At 35.2% G+C, this 12,885-nt stretch overlaps 1 protein-coding gene and 1 non-coding gene across 5 annotated transcripts in view; both read left to right on the plus strand.

Moving 5' to 3' along the window:
• Positions 1 to 12,885, plus strand: part of Pola1 (DNA polymerase alpha 1, catalytic subunit) — a 309,461-nt gene that overhangs the window by 48,659 nt on the left and 247,917 nt on the right. For all 4 annotated transcript variants that reach the window (XM_027431877.2, XM_035450313.1, XM_035450314.1 and 1 more), the window contains exons 24-26: positions 997 to 1,124; positions 4,459 to 4,608; positions 4,992 to 5,114. In XM_027431877.2, the coding sequence (XP_027287678.1) occupies positions 997 to 1,124; positions 4,459 to 4,608; positions 4,992 to 5,114 (401 nt within the window). The remainder of the gene's footprint in view (positions 1 to 996; positions 1,125 to 4,458; positions 4,609 to 4,991; positions 5,115 to 12,885) is intronic.
• LOC113837543 lies at positions 371 to 499 on the plus strand. Its single transcript, XR_003488187.1, has one exon.

A 12,885-nucleotide genomic window follows, 5' to 3' on the forward strand; every position in this document is an offset into this window, starting at 1 on the left:
CCCTCCCGAGACAGGGTTTCTCTGTGTAGTTTTGGAGCCTGTCCTGGAAGTTGCTCTGTAGATCAGGCTGGCCTCGAACTCACAGAGATCCACCTGCCTCTGCCTCCCAAGTGCTGGGATTAAAGGTGTGCACCACCACTGCCCAGCTGGAGGAAACATTTTTTACAAAAGCAGTTTTATTAGTTGCACTGACAAGAAGTGATACATTTGGTGTTAGATACTGATTTGGGTGCTTCCTATTTTAACCTCGGTTTCCTTTTCTAAGAAAAGGAAATGATGGTGTCTACCCTAGAAGAGCAAAAGGAGTAAGTGGGATTGTGTGGTAAAGAGATGAGTAAGCTACCGATGCAAGTTTGCAGTTCTGTTTCAGTGGACATTTATATTGTCAGTTTCTTCTCAAGGTGAAGATAACTTTTTTATAAATGTCCTAGAGAAATATAGTAGCTTTCTGTTCATCCTTTGCAAGAAGAAAGGGTGGATCGTTCCACTACTGACATTTATATATCCAGTTCTTGATTGATCTGAAGCACAGTTTTTATCTAGGTAATTGTGTTGACAATTTTATTCCTTGAAGGTGAGGTTGTTAAAAATATATATGCGATATAACCACTTACTGAGTTTTTATTTATGGTGGGGTGAGAATAGTGGGAAAGAATACTTGACTGTATTTTTTGGAAATGAACATGATACATTTCTAAAACAATTGACAAGGGAAGGCATTTGCACATAATAATAACATGCTTTGGGACTGCTGGGGAACAGGCTGGTTGTCAGTGGTTCCCAAGAAAGGCAGTCTTTTCACCCTTTCTTTTGTGATCTGAGCTTCTGTAATCTAAGTCATTTTATGGATTTGTAGTTGAACCCCCCCCCTTTATCTGCTTTACGATGTTGTGCTTGGTGATATATATTTTCTATATATAGTATTTCTAATGAGATATTTTGATGGCAATTTTCTTTAGACTTTTTTTTTGACATTATGTGGCTTTTTTGTTTCAGGTTTTTATGACAAGTTCATTTTGCTCCTGGATTTCAACAGCTTATATCCTTCCATCATTCAGGAATTTAACATTTGTTTTACAACAGTACAACGAGTTGCTTTAGAGGTGCAGAATTCAACTACAGAGGTTTGTATTCAACTGGGGGCTCTTGAAGTAACTGTTAGAAGGAAAAGAGCCAAAGGGTTAGTATCATAGCTTTTCCTCTTTCCTGTTAATGATTGCATTAATAGCATCCTTTCTTTGGTGTGTTTGTATGTACATGTGTATTTGTGTGCATGTGTGTATGCAATGGAGGTTGAACGTTGACTGGCAGTATCTTCCTCTTTCACTCTTCACCTTAATTTTTGAGACAGTGTCTCACTGAAACTGGAGCTTGCCATTTTTGCTAGACTGGCTGGCCAGTGAGCTCCTGGGATCTTCCTGTGTCAGTCTCTCATCCCCCCAACTGGCTTATAGGGGCATAGCACCTATAAAATACAAAATAACGAATTACAAACTATTCATTATTTTTGTTTGTGTGTCAATGTAATTGTGCATGTGGAGGTTAGAAAACAACTTTTTGGAGTTACTCCTCCTATTACTGAGGTTCTGGGGGAATCAAAGTTAGTCTGTGAGGCTTTGTACAATAAGAACTTTTATCCAGGTGGTGGTGGCACACGCCTTTAATCCCAGCACTCGGGAGGCAGAAGCAGGTGGATCTCTTGAGTTCTTGCCATTCTGATCTATAGAGTGAATTCCAGGACAGCCAGGGCTACATAGAAAAACCCTGTCTTGAAACACACCTCCTAAAAAAAACCCTTTACCTTCCTGCTGGCACTGTGCCTGCTCATTCAGAGGTTGTGGTGATACAAATCCCGATCTATATGCTTGCCAATAAGCATTTTGCTCATTGAACTATTGCTCCAGCCCTAGTTTTATACTTTCTTTGCCAACTAAAAAGTAATTTAGACTGGTTCTATGTCTCTGTTAAAACAATGTTGTAGATATAATTCACTTACCTTATGGTCTACCTATTTATAGTGTGCAGAGATAGTTTTTAGTGTCTTTATAGAGTTTGTAAACTATTCATTCAGCTCGATTATTCCACAGAAACAAATGTTTAGCTGTCACTTCTATCAAGTTTCTCTATCCATCCCAGCTCTAGTCAGCTATTAATTATTTACTATAGATTTTTATTAATTTGTTCTTTGGCAGATTCGTGAATGTATGTAATGCATTCAGTTTACTCTCAACTGCACCCTTTCTTATCTCCTTTCTCTCTACAACACCCTCTTCCCACATTCATGTCTTTTTTTTTTTACTTACTGAACTTAACCAAAGCCATGTATGTGATTATGAGTTTGGAACTATCAACTGGAAGTTTGTCATCTCACCAGCAATCACTAATCTTTCTGCCTGTAAAGTTGCCTACTTTGGACATTCTATGTAAATGGAATCATATAGGATGTGATTTTGTGCATGTTTGGCTTGTTTCACTTAACATACTGTTTCTAAGATTTATCTGTGTTGTATCATGTATCAGTACTTCATTCCTCTGTATTTCTAGAATAATCCTGTCTCAGTGAAGCATTTATCTATTTCACTCGCCCTTCTTTTTCTTCCCTTTCTCATTTGCCCTCTAGGTTCTGAATTTATATATCCTTTAGTTTCAACATGTCTGGTATTGATTTTTTTTTCAGTTCCAATTTCATATTCCCAGATAGAGAGTATCTGATAGAGTTGTCTGAGTCAGTCATCACTCCTAGTCTCATCCCTTTATTCACAGGGGTGGATTCACTCATTATAAATCTTACTGCTAAAAGTGGACCTCTCTGTGGGACAGAGTTTAATTTTACAAAGAAAGTATTGGACAACAACCCCACAAATTGGCAGCTACCCTTGATACTCATTGGCTCTGTCCTACTATTTTCCAAGTACTGTGAGAATTATCATTGTTCTGCTTTTACAACTGATACCCACCAATGCTTTGCCTATTTGAGCTTTTCATTTGGGGTTCTGAATATATAATAGAGTGGAAGGACATAATAAGTCAGCTTAAGAAACACTATACATATAGTAATTTATGAGTTCTTTTTCATTTTCATGTATAGCACCTCATTTGGTTTTCAGGGTTTTAGTGTCACCCTGGTGGTGGTGGTAGAATTTCAGATGAATTATAAATTTCTTGACCAAGAATCTTTCAGATTACTTTTTAATGTGACTCTAGTTGCTATAAATACAGTGGAATGTATACTAAGGTCTCTTTAATAGGTTTGCTATCATCATGTGCTACATTGGAAAACAATAGGTCCTCATTAGTATTGTAAGGGTGTTCATTTTATGATATTGATCTTTATAAAACCAGATATTTTGTAAAGGCTGGGTTATCAAATGGCATTGACTTGACATGCTTTAAGCCAAAAGGTTTATTTTTAATTTTGAACCTTTCAAAGGGTAACTGTGCCTGGCTGTTCTTTGCAGCCTGTTAATAGAATTAATGGATGCTTGAGAAAAAAAGCACTAATGCTTTCCCCACATTTTCCTGCTGTAAATTTTAATATAAGAAGACTGCTGATTGCCTTTCTAAAATGTTGCTATTCTTCTGGTGATTGCAAAGCAATTTATAGGTAAAAGGTACTCCATAAACACTAAGGATATATATATATATATATAATATATATATATATATGTGTGTGTGTGTGTGTGTGTGTGTGTGTGTGTGTGTGTATGAATTTTTAGAAATGTCATGACCTATTTAAATGTGATCCATATCTTAAAAGAGAGTTGCTTATCTAGTATATAAATTCTATATTTTTAACAGTAAAAGCATTTACAGTAATTTTTGTGAAACATTCTGTAGCATTTTGTTTGGTTGTACAAATGTTATAAGAGTTTAGCTGCTCTGTTTTTTGTTTGTTTGTTTTTTTTAATCTTAGGAGTCTTTCTTAGCATTTGTATTTTAAAAACAATTTTCCCAAGCATGTTGCTCCACATTTGTGAAAATCCATCCTTTTACACTAAATCTGAAGTTGTAAGTAACCACAAGGGTGAGAGATAGTGGTAATGACACAGGATGATTGATAGAACTGGGTACAGGGCGATAGTGGTCCATGACCACACAGATCTTTTTCTTGTTTGGGTTCTTTGTGGTTTCTGTTGTTTTGGTTTGGCTTGCTTATGTTTTGAGGCAGGGACTTACTCCTTAATCCATATTGATCTGGAACATGTAATATGGCTCAAGGCTGGCCTTGGTCTCATAATGATCTGTCTCCTTAGCCTCCCAAGTCCTGGGACTACAGACTAGTACCACCACACCTACATGAACCAGCTCCCTTTGAGACCGCTCATGCATTATTTGTTTCCTCATGCAGGAAAGATTTCTAAGTTGTGATGGGCTAAAACACTTGTCAAATATTACTTTAGAAGTTATTTTTTAATCAAAGTTTAATTTGTCTGAAGTTTCTATTGTGTGTTTTTTCAGGATGAGGAACAGGAACAGATCCCTGAGTTGCCAGATCCAAACTTAGATATGGGCATTTTGCCCAGAGAGATCCGGAAATTGGTAGAGCGGAGAAAACAAGTCAAACAGCTCATGAAACAACAAGATTTAAATCCGGACCTTGTTCTTCAGGTAAATCTTCCTATTGCAAAGTGTTTGTTTCTATCACCTGATTATTGATGCATGGGTTGAATAGTATGGTGTGGGCAAGTACATGTACTTGTTTTATTTTGGATAATAACCATTCAGATACACTGGACTGCCTCAGAATGGAAGGCTTTCCTAGCTGCTAAGGGCATATCTGAGTAAGATCTTACAGAATCTTGGGAAATGAGTAGTCTATGTACTTCCCACTAAGAGGGCAGAGCAACATGAATCTGTGGAGACAGATCAAGTATTAAATATCCACCCCTGGATATTGAGAGGTTTTCTCTCTCATTGTGATCTACAAAGATACCCAATGTAATGCTTAAGATTCCACAGATATTGTTTCTTTTGTCATTGTTGGCCTGCAGTATGACATCCGACAGAAGGCTTTGAAGCTCACAGCAAACAGTATGTACGGTTGCCTGGGATTTTCCTACAGCAGATTTTATGCCAAACCACTGGCTGCCTTGGTGACCTACAAAGGAAGGGAGGTAAATGGCAAAATAAAATTCACATCAATAAATATGTAAATATATGCTACAATATGGGAAAACTAAGTTTGTTACCTAGTTTTTACAGCTTGAATATTCCTTCTTTAGAGCAAGTCTGAGACAAATAGGTACTTGAATAAGAATTCATTTGCCAGTTCTGCGTGTGTGTGTGTGTGTGTGTGTGTGTGTGTGTGTGTGCAATTATTGAATTTCTATATGTCTGGCATTAAGATTGAGTGTGAAATATTGTGTAAAGCTTGTATTTGACCCAGACTTGTGGGGAAACGGGGAAAAAGTTCGGGACTTTAGTTGATGAGAGGATAGCCTGGGAAAACAACTGAATAAAACTATCTAGGATGAATATGATAGAAATAACATTCTTCAGATAATTAAGATGGTGGTGACTTGACAGTGTCTGGAGCCTAGCTTAGGTTTAGATGGGATTAGTCATGTCAACATAGGTAGCTAATTTTTTTTAACTGACAGTTTACTGTGTAGTATGAGAGAATGGAAGAAATCAGGAAAATAGCTAGTGGAGCCTTCTGTTTTTACTGAGAGGGGGAAAACAGGGAGAGGGATCAAGAACTCTGCCTTCTATGTGTTGCCCTTGAGTAATAGCTCTCTAGGCATTTTCAGTAGGTTGTTAGGCATAAGAATCCAGAATTCTAGGGCTAGACAGCTGGAGTTACATACTGACTTGAGGATGATAGACCATTAACATTAAGTACTGTCACTTTAAAGACATTTTAAGTTCATCTACTTTATGCTTTGTGTAGAGGTTATTTTTATAGCCTATCAAAGCATGATTATGTTAAATATTGAATTCAATCAAGTACATGAAGATATTGTTTTCTTTCATTGAATTTAAGGTTAATTATTTGTAAACATAATTCATAGTGCTCACACTAGGCATCTGGACTCTGAATACTCTAGAGTGGTGATTGGCAAACTGGCTTATAGGCAAAATCCAACCTGTTTTCTGTGTTTTATAAGTAAGGTTTAATTGAAATGGAGCCAAGCTTGTTCATTTATGTTATAGAGTTGAGTAGTCAGAATGAATTCTTAAGTGGCCTGCAAAGTTTAAAATACTTGTTACTTGGCACTTTCAGGACAGCATTTGCTTTAGATAGGGAAGTGCTTTTTTATCTGTATACTATCCATATATAATAGCCTCTAACCACAAGTGGCAGTGAACATTTTGTATTTGTTTATTCTCGATTAGACGAGGAACTGGATTTTTACATTTAGTTGTAATTAAAATGAATTTAAACCTGAATAGCTAACATGTAGCAAGTGACTACCATATGCATACTGTATATGTCCAGTTGTAACATGAAACAAACCTCTCAAGATTTCAAGTCACCTTTTTCTTGTAGCTTTATCTCAGAGATGTGGTTCAGGACACAGGGGAAGGGCAAAACATGTATTTTATAGCAATGGTGTGTTAAGAGCTGCTTTGTGCAGTATTACATCAAAAATACTCAAAGAGTCCTTTGACATATATTAATAGTATTCTGTTTTGTAGACGAGGAAGCTAAGGCTCAGGGAGGTAAAGGCAAACAAGTGGCTACCTTGAATTGAATCTGTGTCTTCCCGATTCTAAGTCTTTTACTGCTTTAGGGTTCACTTTTAGAGGATAGGTTTTGCAAGGGTAGTTCTGTTTTGTCTTCTATCTTATTATTAGACAGTCATCCTTCCTTTTCAATATCTGTTGCATAACACAGACTTTTTATTTTCTCTTTTACATGAGAAATATAAAGATATTTTTAGGGGCTAGTTGAAGTGAGAGAAAGATGTTTTCAGATTCTTAAGCTAAGTTTACCTCAAAATTATTTAAATTTTGTTTCTGTATATATATCCAGTGGCTTCTGATAGAATACCATCTTATTTTTGTATTAGGAAATGCACTCACTATGCCCCAACTGGGTGATAATACATAGGTTGACTATTGAGATTGGATCAAGGTTACTCTTAAGTTTCTCACGAGAGGCAATAGTTGACAATTTACTCCCTTGGAGAGTGCCTCTTGCTGTTGAGAAATCCCTGTTGTTACATTTTCTGCATTGGCTCAGAAATCCACAAGCTTAAAAGGGCACCGTTGATAATGATAAGCCCCAAATTTGTCCAATGATCTCTCTTACTCCCCTAATCCATTGTATTTTAAGGGCAGTATTTATTTTAGCTGGATTTTTAATAGGGAATTTAGACTCATTTTACTTTTTGTTGATCAACATATAACAACAGAACCAAGCTAAATTTTTACTTTTTGTATTTTAAAATATAGCAATTATATATCTTTAAGTAAAATATAAAACCTCCCTGCACACTTCACTAAAAAAGAATTGCAGACAAATCTCGAGGTAGTCATGGGATTCAAATTCTTAGTTTCTGCTTTCCCCCTTTTCTTTTTCATCTGTGTTCCTTCCTGTACATAGTACAGTTTTTGGAGTTATGTCTTTAATCTGAAGTTAATGAGAAGCAGTAAGTATACAATGCACCTGCTCTCTGCAAATCTTATTTTGGAAGATCCAAAGATCTCTGTTGGATCTTCAGTTATTTACTGAAATAAAAATAATTATTAAAATATTGGTAATAATTACCAGGACTGACAGATGAATAATCTCTGGTATTGCTATCATTTTTCCTATATACTGTGGGGTCTCTTGTTTTTAAGGATTTTCATTTTTGTTTTGAGACAGTGTATGATCATATGCCATAGGCTGACCTTGAACCCAAGATTCTTAAGTGCTGTAATTGCAGGCATATACCTGTCAAGCATTTCTTAATTATTAAAGAGGTAGGAGGGGTAAAGTTGAGATTTTGGAATACTTTTGCAGCTTACTAAACTGGAGTTTTGGTCATAAGGTAGAGTGGAGAAAGCAATAAAATAACCTGAAGATCTTACAAGCTTTTTGCATTTAAACTTATTGTTTAAACAAAAATTAAAGTTCAGATAGAAATGAGACGGGAACCTGGTGGCATGCCTTTGAAAAGATTCTAAGGTTTCTTATTTGGATATGGATTAATGCACAGTCTGGGGTGGCATGAAAATTTGCATTTTGGTATGGTCTTGTCCTTCTTTCCTTTTTATTTTTTAAGTAGATTTTTCTGTTTGCTCTGAGTTTTGTTGGGATTATGCAGATTTGTCTCTGGTGACCTAATGATTTCTGTAATCAAATGTATTATGGCTGCTAGAATACTCAAGTAATGACTAATTTTACTTTTAAAAACAGGTTTATAATAAAGGTGAAAATATTTATGTCAAATGGGCATCAATATTGTATTTTATAGGTGTGATCTTTCATACTTCAACTATCCTATAATTTTTAATTGCTTGGTGATAGAGGAATTAGTTGCTGTTGAAGGAATCTTATGTAGGAACCTCACAGTATATAAGTTATTTAAAAATAATTAAGTGAGCATTTCCAGAGAAGAAATATAGAAACTTCATTTATAGACACTTGGAAGTAAATCTCTAACAGTACCATCTGTATTTGTTTTTATTCTCAATGTGTGTATGCAGGGGCATAAAAAAGAAATTGGGTAAGCCTGAGTGGGTAAAACTGAGTGGGCACAAATATTAACCATGAAGACAACTATCAAATGTCAAGTGTTTGGTGTAGTAATTGAAGTGATTGTTCACTAGATGGCGATAGACACCCTAAGATCATTAATCAATTAAAGACATTCTGTGAACAATAATGTGAAGGCCATTTAGTGACTTAAATCTGTTCATATTTTAGGTTTTTTTTTTACCACTTTTGAAAATACTAAATAAATGCTAAAATTGGCCCAGAGGAATTGTAATAGCCTAATAGATTTTGTGTTTAAAATGAGTTTTGCATTGTAAGTTTTATTGATGAGAACAATCATTTAATTTATCTTAGTAAGCTAATTCTTCCATTGGGTAGATAAGTCAAATCTCTGATCATGGAGACACATAGCTTTCTTAGTAATAGCACCATTGGTAACTTGAAAGAAAATTGGAAATGTTTTGGTATATGATTTTGCCTCACTGAGTATGTTTTTTTCTTCAACTGAGGAATTCAAAACATTTTTAATGATTTCTCAGCATACTCATTGTGTAATCCTTAACATAACAGAGATATTTGTCCTTATAAAATAACCAGTACTTATTGATATTATTATTTATTTGTTTCTGCCTTCTGTTATATTTGAGTTCTTGAAGAAACAAGTTTTGGTCTGGGTTTCTGAACCAATTTCAAATGCAGTGTTCAGGAGTAGACTATGGGTTTTCATTTTACTGTCCTGTAGGTTGAAATGAGTTGTTGCCAGTCTGTTTTCCTAACCAGTTGTAGCAGATCTGGTTTTCAGTTGTGTTCAGAACTAAAATCTGTGCAATTTAGAAAATGTATCCAAATCGTTGCATCCAAACATTACCATTTAGGCTTGGCTGCCTGAGATTCTCTTGGTGATGAAGGCATGCAAATTGAAGAATCCTTGGGAATGGCACTGGCAGAAGGCGCTTGCCTTTGTTACGGTCTGTGATGAAAGAGGATCTTTTAACTATTAAGAGCCCTTTGTCTTTACTTGGAAATAAGTGGATATTTCAGTTTTCCAGTATGTTTCATTAACTTCCAGAACAAAATATAAAAATGGCTAGAGACTCTCCTCTTTTTCTTTAGTGGAAAAAGCTGTTGCTTTTTCCCTCCCTCACCTGTCTTCCCTTTTATAATACAGGTGTGTGTGTGTGTGTGTGTGTGTGTGTGTGTGTGTGTGTGTGTGTGTGTGTGTTCATGTTCATATTTGGTACATTGAATATTTTTTAGTATTCATCTTACTTGTTTGTTCTTTTATAGTTCAGGAAAAAAGCATCTGGACAAATTTCATTCTGTATGTCACAATTTTAATATATCTATGTTGGTACATTTTTAGATTTGATTTATTTATGTTAGTTAGCTTATATAACATTTAGTGAATAGATATATTTTATGTTTTCTCATTGTCCCTCCCTCATTTTGTTTTTGACATTGTTCCTCTTATTGAAAATACATTTTTTCACACATAATATAGCCCGACTATGGTTACCCTCCCTCTACTCCCAGTTTTTTCCCTCTTCCCTTCCCATCCAGATCCATCATGTCTTTGTGTCTCATTAGAAACAAACAAGCTTCTAAGGAAATATAATATGCTATAATTAAACAAAAAACTAACACACTGGAATAGGACAAAAATAAACATAGGAAAAGAGCACAAGAAATAGATATAGACACAGAGATCCACTTGTTTGCATACTCAGGAATCCCATGAAAACACTAAACTGGAAGCCATAATATTTACACAAAGGAACTGTAGAGTAAAAAGAGAGAGGAAAAAAGGGGAAAACCGTAAGATGATACTTATGAGACAAAGAACCTCCAAAGATGCCACTAAGTTTGTTCTCTGCTTATCTACTTCTAGACATTTAGCCTACCCTTAAAGAGTAGTTTGTTTTCCCAGTGAGACTCCCTTGGAGGAAACTAAATTTTCATTCACACGGGCTTATCGATTTGAGGTAGCTTCTGGGTTAAGGATGGGGCATGTGTTTACTCCTTTCGGCTCTTGTACACCATCTGGTGCAAACCCATGCAGGCCCTATGCATGCTGCCAGTCTCTGTGAGTTCATATGTGAGTTGGTTATGTTGATTTAGAGGGCTTCATTTTCTGTGTCCTCCATCCCTCTGGCTCTTACCCTCTCTCCACCTCCTGTTTCCCAGGGTTTCCTGAGATTTGAGGGGAGAAATTTGATGGAGGCATCCCACATAGGGCTGAGTGTTCTAAGGTCTCTCACTCTGCATACTGTCTAGCTGTGGGTCTCTGTGTTTGTTCCCATCTGCTACAGGAGGAAGCTTCTCTGATGATGCCTGAGGAAGGCACTGATCTATGTGTATAGCAGGATGTTGTCAGGAGTCACTTTATTGTTACTTTGTTTTTTTTCTTTTTTTCTTTTCTTTTTTCTAGAACAGTTGTGATTGGTTTGACCTTATGTCCCCGGGTTATCTAAATCTCAGAATCTTGGTCATCCAAGCAGTGTCCAGTATGGGTTCCATCTTGTGGAGTGGAATTTTAGGGGCACTTATGTATCTATCATCTGCAAATAATGATACTTTGGTTTCTTTCTTTCCAATTTGTATCCCTTTGATCTCCTTCATTTGTCTTATTTCTCTAGGTAAACTTCAAGAACTATATTGAATATGTATGGACAGGGGACAACCTTATCTTGTTTCTGAGTTTCTCTCCATTTAAGTTGATATTGGCTATGGGTTTCCTTTTAACTGCCTTTATTATGTTTAGGTATGTCCCTTGCAGCACTGATCTCTCCAGGACTTTTATTATTAAGCGTTACTGGATTTTGTCAAAGGCCCCTTGCCTCACTTTTTTTGAGATAGGATCTTATATAATATATATAATATATATATAAATATATATTAATATATTAATATGTAATTATATACATATTATTACATATTATGTAATTAATACATAATATATATATATATATATATATATAATATATATATATTAAGCAAGACGTACTCATGGTTCAGCCTAGATTGGCTATCTCCTGCCTCTGCTTTCTTGGTATTGGGAAAAAGCTATGTGATACTATCATTGTCTTAGCTTCATCCAAGATTTGAATTTCCAGGTTTTCATTTCTTTTATTTTTTTCTGTTACAAGCAGTATTATAGTAGATAATATGACATGTATAAGATTTAATTTACCATAATAAGCTAAATTCTGTCAAATAGTTAACTAAATTCACATCATTGACAAGAGCCACAACACGTAGTTCCTTTTCAGTCACAACAGATTCAGATGCTAATCTATAGATTGATATAGAATTTTACCTCTGAAATTCGTTGTCTATTTTTGAGGGATTTTGCACTTGCCATGTATTTGTAAATATCCTCATATAATCCTTATTATTCCATGTTCTTGTCAACACTTGTTATTATTTGGGTGGGTTTTTTTATTTGTTTGGCTTTTGTTACTGGGTAGGCCAGGCTGATTCATATTTGCTGTATTTCCCAGGGCAGTCTTTAAATTGCCATCCTTTTAACTTTGCCTCCTAAGCACTAGTATTATTGACTTGTGCTACCATACCTACATAGAATTTTTATATTATGCCATTCTCATGAGTGTTAAATGTTATCCCGTGATTTTAATTTTTGTTTCCTTAATTAGGAGTTAAATTGAGTCTCTTTTCATGTTTATTAACTATTCTACATTTTATTGAATTGCCTATTTGAACATACATGTTTTGTTGCATTGTAGGTTTCTTACTGTCTCTTAGGTATTCAAAAACTGAATCTTATTTGGTTATTTTTATTAAAAATAGTCTGGCTTGTTTTGTGGCTTTATGGTCTTTCATTGTGAAGAAAAGTCTACTTTTTACACTATATATTTGATATTTTTCATCTTTGGACTTTCTAATCTTATTCTGAAAATACCCCTTTCTCTTCCAATGACAAATATTGTTCTATTTTCTTCCAAATATTGCAAAACTAGACTTTTTAAATTTAGATTTTTAGTATTTCTGGAGATTGTTTTGAGATGCAGTATAATTTAGGGAACTAATTATATTTGTCTGGTTTCTTCTTTGTGAATCTATTGAACTTGTTTCTCTATTTCAGGTGTTGGCAGACCCATTTGCCTTTTTTTTTAAAAATAAAGTTTCATTGGGGTAAAGTCATGTTGATTTATGTTTGACTGTATTTATATCAAACTTTGTAGTTGAGCAATTGCTACAAAGACTCATATACATATATA

Source organism: Cricetulus griseus, chromosome X (genome assembly GCF_003668045.3).
Source record: "Cricetulus griseus strain 17A/GY chromosome X, alternate assembly CriGri-PICRH-1.0, whole genome shotgun sequence".
Taxonomy (NCBI): domain Eukaryota; kingdom Metazoa; phylum Chordata; class Mammalia; order Rodentia; family Cricetidae; genus Cricetulus; species Cricetulus griseus.